At 41.6% G+C, this 22,038-nt stretch overlaps 1 protein-coding gene across 2 annotated transcripts; it reads left to right on the forward strand.

The window, feature by feature from the left end:
* The first annotated feature begins 4,757 nt into the window (after nucleotides 1–4,757).
* Nucleotides 4,758–12,023, forward strand: pane1 (proliferation associated nuclear element). 2 transcript variants are annotated; one of them, XM_023814397.2, is made up of 6 exons: nucleotides 4,758–5,029; nucleotides 5,443–5,522; nucleotides 5,722–5,820; nucleotides 6,378–6,457; nucleotides 7,216–7,307; nucleotides 10,024–12,023. In XM_023814397.2, exons 1-6 carry the CDS (start codon nucleotides 4,973–4,975, stop codon nucleotides 10,171–10,173), a joined length of 558 nt encoding a protein of 185 aa, XP_023670165.1. In that variant the 5' UTR covers nucleotides 4,758–4,972; the 3' UTR covers nucleotides 10,174–12,023. The 2 variants fall into 2 exon arrangements, with proteins under 2 accessions (XP_023670165.1, XP_072568134.1); XM_072712033.1 differs by lacking the exon at nucleotides 10,024–12,023 and adding an exon at nucleotides 9,652–9,691.
* Nucleotides 12,024–22,038: the final 10,015 nt, after the last annotated feature.

The raw sequence follows: 22,038 nt of genomic DNA on the forward strand, positions 1-22,038 counted from the left end.
GGACATGCTGCGAAATTAAAATAAGAATAAATTTGAAAAAATCTAAATTGTAAGATGTCTTATTTCCTCCAAAGACAAATAACCTACAATTGAAGGACACTTTTTTTTTTCCTTGGGTCTCAGGAGGATATATAAAAAGGGCGGCAAGCCTTAAAACTGGTGACAGGACACTGGTCTTGTAGGACACAGACTAGCGTGAGCAGTAGGGCTGAGTGGTACTGATTCTCCTGTTCCTAGTAGGGAGGGCAGACGTCTTTACCTAGTAAATGAGGTGACTAAACCGAATAGGTTCTAAGAAAAGGACTTCCACTGGAAAATGTGTGTCAGAATGGGGTCAAACATTTAAGATGGTGTCATGAGGCTCATCATGTTCGGACTCTGTGCCCATGATTGGAAGGATGCTAGTTCAAATCCCATAGTCAACAGAGTGGTTGTGTTGTTGGGCCCTTGGATAAGGCCCGTAACTCCAAGTTCTCCGGGGACTGGCTGATCCCGCTGCCACTTTAGATAAAAGCATCTGCTAAATAAACAGCTGTTTAGGCATAACAATTTAATCACATTTTTTGGCACTTTTTTTTATTTATGACAACTCATTTTACAAAATATTTCCAAAGCAATTGCCTTTCAGTCTTGAACCAAAATAATTTCTGGAAAAACGTCGACATTTTGGTTAACAGTAATCATGATCCTCCAAGTGAACAGGAAGAGGAAGCGTAGCGTGCACATCTGCTGCCAGACGGTCCCTTACATGCGACCCGCTGCTCTCCTGGGCCTGAAGCCTTTCGGGAGGCGGGACCAAGTTCCTGGCTCTTTCGCAGTCGTGCTCCGGCCTCAGAAAGTCCCCATTCATCAGGCAGACGTTGTGCAAGAAGGCACACGCCGTGATGACGTCAGAGCAAAAGGCGGTGCTCACTTCCAGCGGCTTGGAAAACGTTAACCTCCACCGGGCTCTCATCATGCCGAAGGCCTGCAGGACACCGGAGTGCGCCAGGGAGTGACTCTCGTTGAACTTTTGCTCAGCCCTCACCTCGGAGGCCATTTTGTACGGCGTGATCAGGCATATCGGCGTTTCCAAACATGGGTATTCCTCTTCACCCAGAATAAAGTACCCTGGGGGTGGGTAGCTAGCATTTTGGTAAACGGGGCTATTTCGCAGCACGGTAGAGACATGCACAGACCCAGGGTAGCCAACGAAAATGTCCAGAAATTTCCCTTGGGAATCACATATTGCCTGCATTTGAATGGAGTGGAACTGCATGTGGTTAAAGTAATAGGCCTCATTTTGTTTTGGAGGCTTTATCCGGAAGTGGCAGCCATCGACGGCACCGACGGCTTTTCCAAAAGCCGAGTGACGGCCCACGTGGGCGAACCTGCCGGCGATGGCGTCCAGCTCCTCCGGGTCGGGCAGTGACACTACTTTGCGGAGGTTCTTCTTGATCTGCTGGGCCATCTTGTGCACTATGCGGTAGACTGTGCTCTTGGGCACGCTGAAGGTCTGCGCCGTGGCCCTGTACGACAGGCCGTGAGCCAACCAGTATGCGAACACCAGCACCTCCAGATGGTGGGCCCAGCCATGGTCCTTCTCCTGATGAGTGACCTGCATCAGCTCATTCACGCTTCGCCGCCTCAGTCTGTAGTGCATCCAGAGATCTTGCTCCGGGTCGAAATACACCTGCAGAACTGGAACGTTCCGGTTCAGCTTGGCGTAGGAAACTGAGGGGTTTGCCTATAACAAGAACATTGTTACTATTGATAAATATTTATAATCACCTACTTAAAGTTGGAACTACAACTGGAAACTAAAAAAAAAAAAAAAACATATTTACATTTTTTATGCCTGGACTCACAGCTAAATCACATTTACATTTACGGCATTTGGCGGACGCCCTTAGCCAGAGCGACTTGCATAAATGCTTAGGAGTCTCACCAGTGAATACATTCCGATACTGGTTCAACAGGCCCTGACTTAGAATACTATCAATCTAAAAACCTCCCATCGCAAATAATACATTTTTTTAAATACAAGTATAATCCTGGAAGTGCTAATCCAAGTACCTCCAAAAGAGGTGGGTTTTTAGTCATAGTTTGAAGAGACAGCTTTCAAATGCCTGCCATAATTGGAATAACCATTTCAAAACCATTTTAAACCTTCAGTGGTTTGTAGGGCTGCATGATATTACATTGGGATATGTGAAATTGCTGCAAGTAATACAATACTGAAAAAGAAGATAAAATTTCCTGAAATAATTATTGACGCTTCATTGATCCCTGTGAAGAAATTCTCCTCATACCTCCCCCTCCCCCACCTGTGGCGGTGCTTAGGGAGCTGGGGGTTAAGGGCCTTGATGAGGGACCCACAGGTGTGTTGAGGCTGGGCTTGATGGCGACCTTGAGATCTCAGACACAGAAGCTTAGCCCTCTGAGCCACATACCACCCCCGTATAGCTTATAGCCAAGCAGAACTTACATACCAATAGAGTAAATCAAATAAGCTGGTGGTGTTGGCGCATGCTGTGTCAACAGACCCAAAGCAGTGCCGGCGGCAGTGATGTGATTATCATACACGTGTACCTCATGATGACATCACACGTGTACCTCATGATGACATCACACACGTGTACCTCATGATGACCATACTGAAACGGTATATCGTGCAGCCCTACTGGTTTATTGCAGCAGTAGGAACCGGCACCCCGACCTGGTTGGCATGAAGCAGCTCCAAGAACCTCCTCCGCTTTCGCAGTCTGGCTAAACTTCTCATTCTGGTTTTGTTCAGATATTGGAATAAAAACAAGGCGAAGGCCACTGCAACAGGAAAACCGAGATTAGTCCAGCAGCAGAAAACCCAGCAGACCCAGCGCTAAGTGGTGAAAATGTGTAGCTACATCTACAACTACGTCCTAAATTCAAAGGGCCATATGTAATCCAGTGTGCACGTCTGCCAGATCTGCAATCCTTATCAAGAAAAGCAGTTGGAAGAAAGATGGATGGAAGAGCATTGGGAGAATTGCTTACATTTACAGATAAAGTATAAAAGGGGCCATTTATGTAGCAAATACATTGGCCCTTATATTTAAGTTCAGAATTAAACTGGCTTCCCATCACCTTGACTATCATACTGTATTAGCGCATCTATATATTCTAATTGCATTCTATTTTTCCATTCAACTTCCAACTGCTTGTATCAGTCAGGATCACAGGGGCGGCACAGATCATGAGTACAGTACACTCTGGAAGGTTAAGCCAGTCAATTTCAGGGCGCTCGTACAATTTGGGAAATGTAGAAATGTCCCTAACCTGCGAGACACACAACGCACAACGAGGTGAGACCGCTACCCCCGGAGGCGTGAGACAAATATGCCACCTACGTCGGACACTTAACAAAAATCCGATCATACCTTTCTCCATTGTATTTTTAACCATCTTTCCTCTTCGTAAAGATTTATACTGTAAACACAGTACAAGCGTCGGGCATTACAAGTGACTCAGATGCGTCCCCAGTCAGGTTATGAATTAAGCACTTGTAGAAAAAAGCATTATACAGCAATCTGCGCCTCGGTGTCTCCAATATGCACCAAAACCCCATCTATTTTGAAGCCGTAAATGACTGTCACACTTCCCTATTTCGCGTGAGCGTCCCCTGTCACTACCGAAAATGTTACACCTACCGAAAATGTAACTTCCGCTACTACGCATGCGCACATTCATCACGCATGCGTCCACGAAACCACATTTTCTGGCACTTCTTTATTACGCATGCGTAATGTACACTTCCACAGGCCCGATACTGCGCATGTATTCACATTTTGCGGCAGACCGTGATTGCGTGATTCAGGGCGTGGACGTCGTGTATCATCATTCATTAGTCACGTACTGTATTGTGAGATGGGTCATTGATGTTTATATTTGTAGTTCAGCCGTCACTTTAGTGTGGTATTTAAACCATATTGCTTTGCCGATTGTAATATTTGCATCTGTGTGTGCGTTGTTTGTAGTGCCTGACAGTAATCTTACATAAGGTTTTTCCCAAGGGTATTGCTGAATAGATGCCTTTTCTTTAGAAAACGTAATAAAATTGTGGTGTATATCAATCTTGTGTACCCATATTGCTTATCAAGGGGCTGTGATATATGTACAGCATTTTCTAAAAAAAAAAAAATCACACCAAAATAATAGTTAAGAACTTCTATTTGCACAACATAAACAATGTTTATGTTGTGCGGTTTGGCCCAAGAAAAAACAATCGGTCGTCTGTCAGAAACAAATATAATTTGCTTTATTTAGCACCACAAGACACAGCTGCCATAACTGACACGAGTGTGTGGTAATTACACTGATACAATTAAGAAATGAAATGACTAAGGAGAAAAAAAGCAGGCTTAGTTTAAGTAACTTCACAGCACATCGAACTGGGAGAAGTACATAATGGTAACATTAAAGTAATGTCACCTTTGACTGTAAAATTGATGGCCATACCCTGTATTTTACGTTGCTCCTTCTGAAGCACATTGGGCATTAAAGGCCTATGCGAAATAAAATCTTTTAAAGTCGAAGGACTCCATCATTATCCGGTTAAATCTTCTCTTTCTTCTCGTTGTCGACATTCTTATCAAAAATCAACAGACGATGAAATGTGACGCGATGCCGTAAAAATAGCACGCCTCCTTCCAGAAGTCGCAAGCGTGCGCATGCGTAGTAGCGGAAGTTACATTTTCGGTAGGTGTAACATTTTCGGTAGTGACATCCCCGCGTAACACATCAGAGTCAGGGTCGACTTACGTCTCTGTGACGTAAGACGTAAATTTCACGCACGTTCGAATGTTGTTGGCGCGCTTTTCCTGAGCTTGTCAACAAGAGCTCACTGACCAACGGCTATTTAACATTATTAAGACGTTGTCCTTATGTCGCCTCAGTAGCCGGGTCGGTGGCTACCTATAATGTGTTTGTTTTGTTGTCCTGATACATAGACGGAATGTCTTCGATTAAGCCGTTTTCTAAATTGCCGCAGCTGAACACTGCAAACGTACTGGTGAGTAGTATATTTTTACGGCAGTCGTTTATAAGTGTATAACAGGCGGACAGTCTTATTCAGAAAGGCCTGCTGTGTATTCGGGTTTTCGCAGAAGATTTCTCACATCTGGCTTTGAATTAGTGACGTAAAGGTTATCCGAAAAACTAGCATACACTCTTGGCCCTTTGTGGATAAGATTGGCCACCCCGGTGTATAACTATGCATAACAGTCTTATGTCTAACTGCTCACGAAAAGAAATTGAGCTAACCTGCGGATGAACTCATTCTTTGACATGGGGGGAAGTAAGATGTTAGATCGAGTTTTTTTTTCAGGAGATAAGATTGTATGTCTTCATAATACTAAGAATGATCTAGAATTGGTGTCTGAACGCCAGTGGGTTTCATTATACTCTTGATGCGATTGATCATAGCTGGTGGAGAACGAAGGGAAGCTTCAGAATGACTTGGCAGATGCTATTGTCCAGCAAGAAAACAACGTCAACGTTACAGTGTAGGTTTCTCTGTCCGTCTCCCCGCTTCTCATCCCTAAATTCAATAACCTTGCATCCCTACACGTCTTAGTGCTTTTGTCCAGGAGCCATATCAGTCCAGACTTTTCTCTTCGCTTTGTCCTTTTGTGCCCTTACCATGTTCTGTAGTAACATCAGTCATTTGTCTTTAAACCTGAGTACTTTTATACCTGTTTTTAGGCGGCTGGCTCGAGGGCTGCCCCTACCGGCTGAAAACGAGGAGAATAGACCCCGAATCGACTTGGTTGTTTTCATAGTGCACCTCAGCTCTGAACTTAGGTACTCAGTATGCATGCAGAACAGTGTTGATTTTTTTTAATGCATTCTCTTATTTAATGCCAAGTGACTGCTGTTAATATTAAAGGCTTTTATAATGTCCGAGAAGTCTTGGTTAGGAGTGTCAGTCTATTGGCAATGAAATTAGGGTCATTTTCCAACCAAAACCCTACATTAGTGTCAGAAGTAGGGCAAGACCCCATGGGTAACAGATGTAGAAGGGAAGCATGTTGGGGTTTCAGGAAGCTAACCTGTGTTATGGCAGTCAAAAACCTGCAGGCCTCACCAGGAGACACTTCAGCCTATTGTGCAACTTTTGTCGCCTTTCTGCGAGACCAGCGTTTGAGCCCCTCTGCTGTCCCCTAGTGAAAGTACAAGAGAATTAAGTAAACAATATGTGCAGGGGTGAGCTCATTCTGTCTCCAGTGAGTTTTCCAGGTGTTTTATGAGTTGTGCAGTTGTGAATCTTCCACGACTGGAAGGGTTAATTCATAAAGCAGAGAGCCTCAACCTGTCTTTGCAGATATTGTATTTTTAACATAAGAATTCAAACCTTTCAGCCTTGTTTCAACGGAGAACTCCCTGAAGCAGTTAGACACTGGTTACTTTCTGGGCAAAGTATGTTTCCTCGTGACTGGTGGTAAGTGATTTTTTAATGTGATTTCCTCCCGCCTTGTAAATATGAACTGTTCAGTAGGTCTGAGATCTGTGCCCAGTCATTGGTTCAAATCCCATGGGTCGGCAAACTAAGCATATCACTGTTGGGCCCTTGAGCAAGGCCCTTAACCCCATTTGATTCAGTGACACCAGCTTCTCCTGCACTGTGGCCTCATCGGCACACCTTCTCCTAAATACATTCCAATGAATAACATTACATGAACGTCTGTACGCGCAACCCATCTGTTCCATGAATTATTTTACTAACTTGATTGTTTTTTGAATGCTCTTGTGTTGCACTTACTAGCCCCTGAATAGCCTCATTAGGATCTTTCTTTGTTAATAGCTGGTTGTAGATGTGTAGCTGTTGTCTAGCTCCTGTTCCTGCTTATACTTTTACCTGGGCATTCACTGTAAGCTCAGCCTAACTGTACTTATACCTAGTTGACTCCTCGACAGCTTGTGCTATTTGCGCTAAATATGTAAATATTCATCCTTCTCCAGCAGGAACAAAGAGGCTTGAGTTGTTACTGTTCACTTGTTTTGTGGAATGAAAGACCTGCGATTTGTATACCTGCACATTCACTGAAGTTATTGTGGTCATCAGCACCTGGCTTATGGATAGAATAACATTTTCCCAGATGGGATTTGACCCCACAACCTCTCTGCTGTTTCGGTCAATTAATGACAAGCAGGTATTCTGAAGGTTTCTTCCTCTTTGTGTGTCTTTGTACCTGTTAGCGCGTTGTGGATTAGTCCCTGATGAGCGACTGGTCTCCCTCAGGAAGCTGGCTGGTTCTCTGCACTGCCCCCTGCTGTTTGCTGAGGATCAGGTGTGTGTTTCGCTTCCTCGGCACGGCATTTCCTTACATAATCCCAACTGGATCGGGAAGACACACGATCCTTGTGTGAGGATTGTGAAATTCATCTGTTAAATATGCCGCATTTGGTACATGCACTTTGGATCTGAATTCTGTGATAAGCTCCAGATTGACCCAGTTCCATTAATTGAGATGAGTGGGTATTAAATTCTCCTATTGCAATACCAATTATTATTTACCAATTATTTAATGGTGTTATTAGATCATGAATCGTGGTATCCTAGGTATGCAAACAAAGATTTTAGATTAGCTATGTTCGGAGTGCTGTAATGCTTTGCTGACTTACAGCTGGGCATTTCTTAAAGGACAATGGTTTTCCGGTAAATCCGAGTCGGTGGTGAATTGTGTGTACGACAAAGCGATTAACAGTACTCTAGCTACCTTTCTAGATATGGCTCCCTTGTGACCCCCCCCTCTCAGATAAATTGCTTAAATTAATAAAAAGAAAAATGAAATAATACCGTATATCCTGAAATTGCAACTGGGCCTTTATTTACCGAAGCCGCAGATGTAACTGCCCTTTATTAGAGGCAGGCTTGTATTAGAGGCAGGCCTTCCCTCTGTTACTGCATTACACTGTTAATACACATTCTATATATGAATGACCTGTATGCCACTAATGTGTCAGTTTGAACCTTGTTAAACACACTGGGTACAGCCTGTAAAATAGTAGACTTGTAGTATTACAAGGCCATCAAAAATTTAAGAGCTGGTTAACAATATCAGTAACTGCCTTCTGAAATTGTATTCATAAGTTAACTTTTCATCACTTCCATGTAAATCACACGGTCAGTTTACGTTGTGTGTAGTATGACAAATCACATACTGGTATTTATTGTAAATACACTCAGGTGTGTCAGCATAAAAACAAAAAAAATCAATGTTACTCCAAATATTATCTTTAATAGACATTCCTTTTTTTATGACAGTTAAACATCTAATAATCATATGTAGCTACAAGCAAAATCTGAAAAACTTGGATCTTTCCTAAATATAAACAGTTTACCTTGATAAAACAAATTCTGAATGTTAGTTGTCTATCAGATAATAAGCATTTTTCTGTATTTATTAACATGCGTTTCATGAAATGCTCTCACTGACTAAATGCAACTTAGATGCACATTTCTATCTGAACTATAGGTGTCTCTCTTTCCTTCAAAATGTACGACTGCATTGGTTACACTGCAAACTAAGGTACAACAGGTCGATTCTGCTTAGTCAATTCATTTTTAGTTTAAACTTTAAGATGTCTTAAATAAACTTTAAGATCAATACACAGCCCCATTCGTGACATAATGATAAAAACGATATAATTGGAGGCCACGTTTTACTACAGTCGTTCCCCCATAACCATGGGTGATGCATTCCAAAGACCTGCTACACTGATTTTCGTGTATATACATATGGTGACGTCTGATGATAAATTACGTGCAATAACATATTACCTACGTTACAGTAATGATAAAGTACGTTATTATACAGTACTGTATCGTCTCAAATGAAAGGGATTCTGACATTTTAGCTTAATTCTCAAGTGATGATGGATCAATGAAAGAATGTCATGCATCATGAGAGCAATGTAATTAATGAAACCATAGATACAGGGGGACTACTGTAATTCATACCCACAGTATATATAGTATTTGTTATGTCTTGAGCGAGGCTCCTTACGTTTTATTGGTTGTGTAAGAGCAATAAAAGAGCAGCCATATAGATTAAATAAGTTTAGCTATAGCTAACGCTGTGGTGGGCAGTGAAAGTTAGGACAGCTTAACTGTCATCCTAAAGTTAGGAGAATTTATTTAAGATTTTGGGAAGTTAGGATGTAATATAGCGTCGGGATGGAACAGATGATATGCGGTTATACATGTGAATTCATTCGACTAGGTGAGATCGATCTGTTGTGACTTAGTTTGCAGTGTAACCGATGAGATGTAAACTTTTAGAGCTCACCCACTGAGTTTGATGGTTGAGTCTGACAGCTGATTTTAATGGTTGCTAGTATCATTTAAATTGTTATTTAAATAATTAAAATGTTCATTTCAATGATGTTTGTTTATTGAATAGTATTACAAAACACCCTCCATATAAATGTGCCTGCGAATGTTTATCCTCCCTCTTCCCCCCCCGGCCTATATTTGGGGCCCGGCCTTTATTTGTTCCTGTGGACCACACCTCGGACTGTTATATGAAACTCTGTTTTTAACTGAATCATGGTTTTTATCTGAGGAAATACGATATTTGCCATTTTGTATGAGTACAGGTACATTGAAATTCTTCTTTTTGCATGTCCAAGCTTGCTGTCCTCTGAGACAGGCAGACAGGCAGACAGGCAGGCAGGCAGACAGGCAGGCAGACAGGCAGGCAGGCAGGCAGGCAAGCTTGGGCTCTGAGTGCAGTCAGGGCATTTATCTGGTACTCCTGGAACACTTTGGTGCTTTACAGATGCATATCATATCATATATCATATCATATATATCTTATATCATATCATATATCATATCATATCATGTATATCTTATATCTTGCAGTGATACCTGGATTCTCTGAAGGCAATGCAAGTTATGTACTTTGCTGAAAGGACAAAACAGCATAGACTCTCCTTGTCCTTAAATGGCTGATCTTTGTGTTTTCTCCTCCTGTTTCCACTCTGGTCCTCCTTGTGCAGACGAGAGAGGGAGTGAGCACTGCCGCTCAGAGAGTGCTGAAAATCCTGAGGGTGTCAGCAGGCTTGGTTCCCATGGTGACCGGCTTGTACCTCTCCAGTCTCACCCGCTGCACAGTGCCCTTGGACTCAGACGGCAGCGTTCAGGACTGAGCGTGCTTAGAGTCTCCGTGAAGAGCCGGAGGCTGACAGTGACGGTGGTCGTCTGGATCTCGGTGGCAGTTGGTTGGCCACAAGTTAACCGGCCATTCTGAAATATTGTTCTGAGTTTTCCAGTTTTCCTGTCCACTGGTCCCAGTAAACTTTTGACCTGCTTTTATTGACTGCATGATGACCTGATTACCAGCTGAGGCTGCCTGCCATTTGATTATATACAGCGCCCTCCACAATTATTGGCACCCCTTGTAAAGGTTCCAACCTTCCACTGATATAAATTTATTCAAAGACAAACAAATCCTTCCCCAAGAAATAATTATTTTTAATAAAATCACTTGCCACAATTATTGGCACCCTTGGAAATTATATTGAACGCAATGTAACTGAAGTGTTTCCCATGTAAATTGCATTCTTTGGGTTGATTGGGGTGTGTAGGGATCTTCAAGCTGTAGTCCATGACTTCCTGATTAACTGGGGTACAAATATGAGGTAAGGAGGAGGCCAAATTCTCTTAGTCATCCATGAACATGAGAAAGATGAGAACACACAAGCCAAATGAGAGAAGGTGTTTGTTGACATTCATAAGTCAGGGAATCGGTATAAAAGAATAGCTATTCACCTGAAAATGCCAATTTCTACTGTTATAATAAAATGTGAGCATCAACTGGAACTGTTACAAACCTGCCTGGAAGAGGACCCAAGTTTATTTTGCTCTCACATGGGGTGCGGAGGGTCGTAAGAGGCAAAAAAAATCCCCAGAGTTCATTGTTGGTCAATTATAAGACCAAGTAAAATCTTGGGGTTGCCGCGTCTCCAAAACCACCATCTGACACCAGATTTCAAGCTAACAGATTATTTGGGAGGTATGTCAAAAAGAAGCCTTTTCTGTCAGTTAACCACAAACTTAAGCACCTGGAGTTTGTGAATTGCTACAACTTTGAATGGAACCATGTTCTATAGTGTGATTACAGATGGAACTTTTTGGCAATAAACATTCAAGGTGCGTTTGGCGTAAAAAGAAGGTTGGCTATAATGAAAAGAACCTTATCCCAACTGTAAAATATGGTGGCGGTTCAGTGATGTGGGGCTGTTTTCCCCTGGAAACCTTATGAGGGTATGTGAGATTATGGACTCCATGGAACACCAGGACATTTTAAATCAAAATTTGTCTGCCTCTGCCAGGAAACTAAAACGGGGGCCATCATTGGATCTTCCAGCAGGTCAATGATCCTAAGCACATGTCCAAATCAACATAAAAATGGTTAGCTGACCACAGAATCAAGCTTCTGCCATGGCCATCTCAGTCCCCTTACTGGAACCCCACTGAAAAGGTGTGGGCTGAGCTGAAGAGGAGAGTGCAGGAGAAGACCTAGGAGGACCTAGAACCCTGGGTGACCTGGAGAGTTTCTGTAAAGCAGAATGGTCTCCGATGCCCTGCTCTGTATTCTCCAAACTTATAAAATGTTATAGGAGAAGACTCAGAGCTGTTATACTGGCAAAGGGAGGCAAACTATTAAATGCTGGGGTGCCAATAGTGGCATGTGTTTTTGTTGAAAATATTTATTTCTTGATGAAGGATTTGTTTTTCTTTGATTAAATTTATTTCACCAAAAGGTGGATTTTTTTCCCCCCTTTTTGCAAATCTTTTTACAAAGGGTGCCAATAACTGGAGGGCTCTGTGTTACTCTGATGTACTGAGAAAAACAGGCATGTCAGATTCAGCCCCTGATTAAAAATGCCCCCTCCCATTTCTTTTTAATCTGTTCACTTCTGTGGTCTACATAGTTTTGCTGTTTGTACCTGCTCCCTGCTTGTATTTCGTCTGAATTTTAAACTGTGATTTCAAATACATTTCCCATCATCCTTTTTAAAAGCCACATCTAAAAAAAGGCAAATGTCATTTTCATTGTGCCAACACCAGGTGGCGCAGTCGGTCACCTTTGTATTTCAGATGAATTTTTTTTTATAGGTTATTATATGAAGTTTTTCTTTTCCTTCTTTATTAATACCACTTTTTGTTGTGTTGTCGGTTATAGTTTATGCTTCAGTCTCCTTTACAGGACTGCAATAGCAGTTTAACCCAAAGGGTGTCCACCTCCGTACTTGTTGCACTTGTAAAAGCTGCCTTCCTATTTTCTATAACCCCATTTTTCTGCGACTCTCTGGACAGAGAATTCGGAAAACTTTGGTTATGGCAAATTCTCCCAAGCGAAATATCCCGAAATACCGGCAGAGTGGTTCCTGCTGTCTCCCAGTCCCTGACCTTGCTGGAGTAACCTTCACGTTGCCCTTGGATCTTGCTGGGGTCTATCCTGTTGCCAAATCGGGTTCCAAAGTGCACACGGCCATTTACTGAGGGAAGCTGCATGCGCGGTGACACGTACTTGCAGAACAGTTACTGCGCCTGGTTTATGTAAAGCAACTTCATAAATGTATGTGAATGAATTGAATATTTGTGTGATTAAAGTGTACGTGCGAATGACTAAAACTTGCATAAAAAATTTGGCAGTATTATTTTTTGGTTTAATATTTAAATGTATATTAATTATTTATATTCATCTGTGGTGTTGCAACTGGATATATAAATTAAATTAATAGTTAAATGTAAGATAAATCTAGAACATGAAGTTCCTTAAGATTCCAGCTCAAAAACAATTAATTAAAAACGGTGAATAAAAAATATATCGTTTTTTTGTTTTTTTTTGATGTGGCCCTATATATGTTTAAAGTTGGCGATGGGTAAGTAGCAGTTTTCTTCTGGTGGCCTTTTAATCAGCAACCGCTTTGGGCCGCAGTCCAGCATGTTTCGAGTCTAAATCATTCAGTATGTGCCTACTGACCAGCTGGTCGGCACGAGGAGAGAGAACTGTGCTGCTCCGCTGTCTGCACGTACCGCATGGCGTCAGCCCGGTCGGGGGCTGGGAGTGTCGTGGGTGACGGAAACAGTGGCGTGTTGGCGCACGCGAGTTTGGAGATAGCTGAACGTGCACATCAGGGCGGCGGTGGTGGCGTTGGTGGACAGGGGGGGTGCAGCAGAAGTTTGAAAATCTGAACCGGAGATTTGAATAGTTATGACTGTAAGTGAGAATTTAGCTTCAGGCCAATTTCTGTGAAGGTGATCCATCTCCCTCCAAGAAATATATGTTTTTTTTTTAATTATTGTACATTTTCCAACTTCTCTTTGTTATAGTCAAATTTATGATCAACTGAAGCTTATTAGGTGATGTGATGAATTTGAACTGCTGGGAAGCCCATTTCACAATAACCGCAGAAGTGCGAGACTGGAAACTCCCATCAGAATCTCAAGTTTTCCAAGTTTTTTTTTTTTTTTTTTTTGTTTGTTTGTTTTTGATGTGCATGATCGTTTGTTTTCAAGAGAAAGAAAAGGGGTGAAGAGATGCGGATAGCACTTAAACCAAAGAGCTTGGTGGGTCTGTCCATGTGCTTTTGCACGTTCAGCTGTGGCCTACAGGGACTCCGCAAGTCCCTCGTTTCCTGCCATTTGCCTCGCGATGAGTAATGAGCTTCACAGCTGGACGGGTGTCTGCACGGGGGCTGCACGGAAGACGATAGTGCAGACCTGTGCAAACACTGCGCTGCATCCTGCCGCCAGTGTAGAAGGGTGGAGAAGGATCTAAGACTGTGACCAAGAAGATGCAGGTTCAATTCCCATGAGGAAAGCTTCTATTGTTGGACCTTAAATAGATTTCAGTAAAGATCCAGTAGTATTTGCTAAAGATAAAATTAACTAAGAAACTATAGATGCTGGCTTTCTTTCTTAACTCCCAGGACAATCAAGAAGCAAAATGGTTGCTTCATATTTTTTTTTTTATAAAAAAGGGCAAGTTTTGGGGTGGCATGAGCCTCTTTTCAAACGTGTAACTAAAAACCAGTTCATTTGGCGTGTTTCGATGCGTGCAATTTCAACGCTCCTCAAAGCTGACCTTCTGTCCTTTGCCCCTGAACGGTCAACTGAGAAACACAGGCAGGGTCTGTCTGCAGTGTTTTGGTATTTGTCATGTCCACAGTGTCAGACCCAGACAATCCTATTAATACACTCACACCCTGGCACAGCTGAATAACGGCAGCGATATCCATAAAGCGTGGTGTTTCAGGGTGGCTTTGAGTTTGCATGAGCTTGTCTTTTAGCCCATGTGCTGAAATATGAGGAAATATTCTTTGTATTTTGAAACCTGTTATGTTTTTCTGTGTGAAAATTTGCCACGGCACACAATACAGCTCTGGGTTGTTTTGAGTAAAGCAGATTGTATGTCTAGGCTGTATTACAATTGAGATTTTGCGGCTTGAATGCTGTGAAAGGCAGTGTTACTCAAAACCTAGCTTACAGTCACGAGTGGACACAGCTGTGTCACATGGTCTAATATAAATTTGCATGGTATGGGGCAGAAAGTACAGAGCAGTTTGGCATTCTAGCTGGTGTGTACTGTGTCACGTCTGCATAGTGAGATAATAGGGCCGCGGGGATGAAGGGGCGGGGTTGGGATGAGAGATGGTGGGTGTAGATCTGGAATGCATAAAACGGTCCTGAAGGGAAAATGGTGCGTACACTACAGAGAGCGGGAGTCAGAAACAGGGCGGGAATGTGCACAAGGGGTCAAGACTTTCCAAGAAAACCTTCAGATCAGTGCATTCAACTAGCCAACAAATCCAGTGCGACTTTAAACCAGTGTGAGGGGAGCTTTCTGCTTTTTGTTTACTGTAGCTTTGCAAGTGTTTGTAAGCAATTTTCAGCCATTACTCATTTCCAGCGGTAGTGCCAAAAAAGTAGTTTAAAGTAAGGAGGTTGGTGGCGGGGAGGAGATTTAGACAAGCTGACCAGTGGCTGACCTGTTTGTGGGAGGGGCCGGACAGGCCTTAAGAATGAAGGGCAAGCAAGGTGACGACTAGAATAGACCCCACACTGTGCGACAGATGGACAATTCCGGATGTGCCGGAGAGAGAGCTCTGGAATAGTGCTTTACCACTAATGCTATAAAGCAGATGAGGTCACCAAATACTTCCTCTTTACTTTGTCCAGCTCTCATAGCTGTGCCATGGTGGGACCAGTCAGAGTATATCACCTGTAAGGGTAGCCATCTTCCTGACGATGTAAGAGCTGATTACGTTCTTTGTAAGCGTTTGTTTTTCAGTTAAAATGTTGTTTAACTTGAAGGTCCCCTAACGCTCATGTCAGTAGGGTATAATCAAAAAATCAGATGATACCAGAATAAGGTGATGGGACAACATGATGGAAAGTGAGATGAAGAGTATTGAGTGTCAGAAGCACGTCAGCTTTGAAGTGATAGTGAGGGATCATGCGTATCAATGTAATCAAATGAAATTTAGAGCTAAATCCTGATGAAGGGCAGCAGATGTTCAGCGTTATCTGCTCTTATGTTTCATTATGGTAGTTTTCTGTTGTGATCATACATAAAAAATGTATGAGTATAAAGAACCATGAATGAAGTAATGATTTCAGTAGTGTATACTATATTTCAGTAGTATATACTCTGCACCAACGTCTCACCTAAATGTGCAAATGATGACAAGAACGAGACAGTTTAAACATTCACTACCACTCAAAAGTTTTTGCACACACAGAGATTTTCTACAGTTACTCACTTAATATTTGCTAAAAATACACTCAATATTCTTTGCTAACAAATACATTTACAGTATTTTCACAATTTGAGTACAATTTGAGAAAAGGTCATATCTTTCATAAATCAAAGTAACCTCTGCAAGTTATAACAGCAGAGAAAATCTGAGGCATCCTTTCTACAAGGGACATCACATACTGCTCTGTTTTTTGGGATGAGACTGTTAACTAGTGAATTTAAAGTTAAAGGACAGACTACAATTTGACTCTGCCATCACACAACCAGTTAATAGGATGTCAGACATCACAGTTACATACTCTTTCCATGTCATAAAGGAAACTTGTTTTATTTGACCTTATATTTTCATCTATTGTTGTCCACTCAACTTTTCAATGTTTAACAAGAATAAAAAATCTGCAGTTTATGAAATAAATGGAAACATGGTAAAAACCTGTGGTGTGTAAAAACCTGCACCAACGTCTCACCTAAATGGAAATGATGACAAGAACAAAACAGTTTAAACATATTACATACTAGGGCTCTTACAATGCATTTTCTTGTGTGGTAGGAGCAGTGGTGGCCTCTGGAGCTGGTCAAAAGCATGTTTGTTGTATTTAAATAATGAATTGCCTTAAATAGAACCTTCTCAAAAATTTTCTTAAATATTTCGTAATATGGACTCTGGTAATGATGGTTATTATGTATAAATCAGAAAAGAAATTCCCATCATCTTCCAGTGTCCCATAAAATCCCAGTTTTTTTTTGTAATGCAGAGATAAAGCAAACTGGAAAGATCTGTTATTCACTTTATTTGCCAAATACATGTGTCCATCATTACAATTATTGTCAGTTCAATTCAGAACAGAATCTGCCCCAAATTCCTCCAAAAGGCTCTTTATAAGAGCTGCATTCTCTATAAGCCATATCACCTGGACTCTTGCAGGTGTCTGGTGACAGGCGTTCCTTTGGTTCTGCATACAGCATTTCATACCTCCCACTTAGGCTGGTCAGACTTTCAGGGGGTCCAGAAGCCTTTCCCAAGCAGCATAGAGTAGACTGGGGTACACCTTGAATGGGATACAAGCCCAACACACATAGGGGGGAGGAGGGAACGAACTGCCATCTTTGGAGGTGTTGGGTAACTTTTAGGTAACAGTTCAAGCCAATGTGCCAAATATGCATTTGAGAAAAGAAAAGGCGTGAACATGAGGGTTGGTGAATGTGAGCTGGAGTGCGTTCACACGTTCGACTCTCTGGTGTTTTGGAGGGGGGGGGGGGTCCCAGCCTCCTGACAGAGAAATACTACAGCTGGATGCAAAGGGCGCAGTGGGTGGCGTGCTGGACGAGTACACAAAAACTCATTTCTTTGCCTGCATCCACTGCTGTGCGTTGTGATGATGTGCATTCGATAAATAAACTTTATTTTGATTTGATTTGATCTTCGGACAAGTATGCAAAAACATTGCGCAATTTATTGGCTTCCTGACCCATCTGTCCTGCCTCAGTTGTACAGCACAACTATGGAACGGCATAATACTCAAAATGAAATAAATATATCTATAAATAAATGTGAATAAAGAAATATTTCAACAATTAAATGTGTCCTTTTATTTTTAAATAATTCAATAAAAAGTATTATATTTCATAATGACGTTTGTCTTCTGCGTATAGTCTTTAAAATGCATTTTGTAATAATGTTGTGGTTTTCATTAGACATTCATCATAATAAAATATTATTTCCCAAATGTGACTATTTGAATTTGAGAAAACACTTCTTTATACAGTGTGTAGTTAGAGTATGGAATAGTCTTCCTGCTGGTGTAGCACAAGCTAAAACCCTGGGTTCCTTTAAATCAGAGCTAGATAAGAGTTGTTAGTTAAGTTCTCCCCTAACGAGCTTGATGGGCCGAATGGCCTCCTCTCGTTCGTAAATTTCTTATGTTCTTAAATAATTCAGACTATATTTCTCAATAAAGTTCAGCTTTTCACAGTGATGTATTTCTAAATGACAGGTTTTCTGAACCACTCTGCTTCAACCCCGCAGTACAAAGACATTCAGAGGTTAATTGGAGTTAGCAAATGGCCCACATGTGTGAGTGAATGGTGTGTGATTGTGCCTGGCGATGGGTTGGGGCCCCATTCTGTTGCTCCCTGCCTTGCATCACCCATAGCCTCTGAGATCCAGAACCCCCGCAACCCTCAATAGGATAAGCGGTTACAGAAAATGGATGGGTTTTCCAAACTAGCTTTTTATTTAGACTTTAGCGATTAATTGTCATTGCTGACACACAACAACAAAATGTGTTCTCTGCATTTGACCCATATGTTTCAATGTGACATAGCAGGGGGCAGCTAATTCAGCACCCGGGGAGCAGTGCTTGGGGGCGGTACCTTGCTTAGGGTACCTCAGTGGTGCATTGCTGGTTAGGGATTCGAACCAACAATCTTTTGATTACAAGTGTGTGTCCCTAACCATTAAGCCACCACTGCCCACAATTCATTATTTCATAATGCCATGACACATTATTAGGCCGAGCAGATATGCAAAGTAGTTCAGAAAAGGCCTCCAAAGCTATAGAGGACGTGAGAGAGGTCAGTAGTTTAGCAAAAGCAAACACATGTACTGTAAGATGATTAGCAAAAAAATAGATTAGCAAAGCAGACACATGTAAGAGGCCTTGTTACGGCAAATCCCATTGCCCCTATGGAACACTGTTGGGGCGTAAACCGCGACCCAGAATGCATCTCCACACGGCATTTTTTCCCCTCTGTACATCTCCACGTGGTATTTATTACCCTCTAAACATGGTAAATGCCCATGTTTAGGCAGCATAAAAATATACGCTTAAAAAACCCATGTAAACATGTATTTTTATACCACGTCAATATGGTACAAATGTACGTGCCAAAAAGTACTAGTACATACCCTGGCTAATACTTTCCTATTCAAGCGCAAAGGTAATACGTGTTATTAGACCAACTTCCCAGCATTTTTTTGGTGTTGTAGGGAAAAAATGACTTGCTGTTCATGAGGCAGTTTACTACACAGTCACACATTTTGCACTGACATGCCTTCTGACATAGATCATATATCAAATGCCGTGGATATATACGCAAAACATATCATATTGAGTTTAGTCAGTTGCACATCATCAGCTGATGACTGTAATGCATGAAAGGTCAAAAGGCTCAGTATTGTTGTGTGTTACGTGCTCTGAAATGTGCAGAGCTGACCGCATATGTTCTAATGAAGCTTTAAACATATACAAGTTTTAGGAACATCACTGGCCGAAGTCCTTGAAGACGGGCATTTTTACAGGGGTCTAGGGGGTTAAAATGCCGTGTCGAGACACAATCTCTCTCTCTCGGTTTATATCCCGATGGCGCTCCATATATTTGATATATCTGTAATGCAACTAGTTCTGACTTCAGTCACGTTGAAAACATGTAGGGAGCACTTGATCCAGTCACAAGCTTGATCCCGTCCCTCTGAAAGAGATTAACAGTGCACCATTATTATGAAAAGAAGCATTATGAAATGAATAGCTGGTTTGAAAAACTGTCATTCGGAAATACATCAAAGTGAAAAGTTGAACTTTATTGTGAAATAGAATTTGAATTATTTAAATAGTCACATTTGCATTATGTAAAATTATATTTTTTTAATAATGACTGTCTAATGAGAATCACAACATTAATAACAATACAATTTAAAGAATATATAGAAGACACACATTATTATGTGTAAATATGTAAATATATAATTTATTGAATTATTTAAAAATAAAAGGACATGCTTAATTAATTACTGAAATATATATTTATTCATTTATTTATATAGATATACAGTATGTTTTTACACACCACAGGTTTTTTACCATTTTTCCATTTATTTCATAAACTGCAGATTTTTATTCTTGTTAAGCATTGGAAAGTTGAGTGAACAACTATAAATGAAAATATAAGTCAAATAAAACAAGTTTCCTTTGTAACATGGAAAGAGTATGTAACAGTGCACGTCTGACCTCTTGCTAACTGGTTGTGTGATGATGGCAAAGTCAAATTAAGAACATAAGAAATTTACAAATGAGAGGAGGCAATTGGACCCATCAAGCTCGTTTGGCGAGAACTTAACTAATAGCACAGAGTTGTTAAAATCTTATCTAGCTCTGATTTAAAGGAAAATTCTAGGCTGTCATTTAACTTTAAATGCACAACTTAACTATTTCATCCCATGAAACAGAGTAGTATTTAATGTCCCTTGCAGAAAGGATGCCTTGACTTTTGTTTACTGTTATAACTTGTAGAGGAGGTTATTTTGATAAATGAAAGATATGACCTTCTCTTGCCAATAAAGGTGAAATGGTGAACACACTGTAAATTTATTTGTTAGCAAAGAATATGAAGTGTATTTTTAATAAATGTTACGTGAGTAACATGCAAATGTAGAAAATCTCATTGTGTACAAAAACCTTTGACTGGTAGTATGTATTTATATATTTCATTTTGAGTATTATGGCGATCCATGCATGACATGCATCTAAACCTTTTGTACTAAATTGTTTTAAAACTCAGTAGCTCCTTCCTGCTAAGTCCGTTCCTTCCTGGCCTGTCCCTGCTTTCCTGTCCTGCCCTGCCTCTCCGTTCCTTCCTGTCCTCTCCGTCTCGTGCTCCCAAACACCCCACGCTAGCAGTCCCAAGACAAGAAAACGCTTTGTGAAGTGACACACCCTTCAAGCCTGGAGCGGCATTGTAAAAAGTCTCAGATCTCAGAAGCGTCATTAGTTCCAGAACACACTGTATACCATCAGCTGTGGGGCTCTCACGCTGAAGTTACTCTGGTTCATCTATAACCAGTCTTGCCCGTCACTCAAAACTAAAATAGTCAGTCTGGACACCTGTGCCACATAATAAGTCTTTTATAGCTATATGAAAAAGGACCATTGCTTTTTCACTATGAAGCCAAACTGCATGTCTCATGTGCATACAGTGTAAGCATGTAAAGTTACGCTGTTGTTATCGTTCGCTCGCTATTTATTGCTATTTACCGTTCTTATCCTGTCCTCATTGTCACCAGGATTTACTCTGCGGTCTGCAAGAATCATGCAAGTAGGAATTTCACACCACCAATGCAAACATGATAGTACCAGAACCAAAAACATGGCCCTTCATACCTCACATTTTCATATTAATAATAATGTAAAAACGTGATGTTAAAGACAATACATTTAAGTCATTTATGTATTCAAGTAGAATAGATGTTGTTTGTTATTATCCTTATTATTTTTGTTTGCAGTGGTGGCAACAGCAGGATCATAATTATCACTGACATCAGCAAGCTTTGATATAGTCTCAGTGTCTCTACCTGCATAAGACCTGTTGTACGCGAGTTGCTGCTGTGCAGTAAGTCACGTCCGCAGCCTGCACGGCGGTAGGAGGAGACCCAGGTTGGGTTTCATGTGCCCCAAGCCATTGAAATGGCTGAAAGGACAGGCGATGCCTTTGCCGTGCAGAGGGAGTCTACACTTTCCAAGGAGGGAAATTGTCCACTGAAGTGGCTTAGATCACTTTACAGCCGGGGCCGTGGGAGTCCGCCATGGGCACCTTTTCTGCGGTTTTAGCATTTAAGAGTTTAGCATTAAATAGCTGCCTGAGATCAGGAGGGGAGCGGCACTGGATGTGAGCAAATTTAATGGGGGGAGGCGGATTAAAAGTAAAAGGCCGGTATTTAAACCCCTCATGGACGAGATGGGACAAGTATCAAAAATAAAGAGCAAGGGAGGTGAGGACCAGAATAGACCCCACATAATCTGACAGATGGGGGATGCTCAATGTACGAGGACCGGGCCAGCAGGATCCAGGCCCATGCTGTCTCAATGGTAATTTACACTTATGTCATGGAGCAAATGCAGCCCCTACCCACTCACTCTTCATTTTATCTGTCGCCAGTAGACATGCCTCGCTGTTGTATTCAAGGGTCCCGCTCAGACAATACTTCTTATATGAGAAGTGGGGTGTGTTGATAATACTTCAAGTGTCGCTTGAACTCGAATGGCTCGCAGCGGTGTCAGGGCATGCTTCCTACGATACGGAACTCGCGTATCGCTCTTAAAATTCTGGGGCAGGAGCAGGCTGGGTCTGGTCGGACAAGCAGATTCACATGGGAAACCCTACCCCGTTTTTGAATCTTCTCGGAATTCCTGTTGGCTGACGGCTGTATCCGTCTGCCGTCAAACTCAAGTTCCTACGTGCGCATACTGTC

This window comes from Paramormyrops kingsleyae, chromosome 5 (genome assembly GCF_048594095.1).
Source record: "Paramormyrops kingsleyae isolate MSU_618 chromosome 5, PKINGS_0.4, whole genome shotgun sequence".
Classification (NCBI taxonomy): domain Eukaryota; kingdom Metazoa; phylum Chordata; class Actinopteri; order Osteoglossiformes; family Mormyridae; genus Paramormyrops; species Paramormyrops kingsleyae.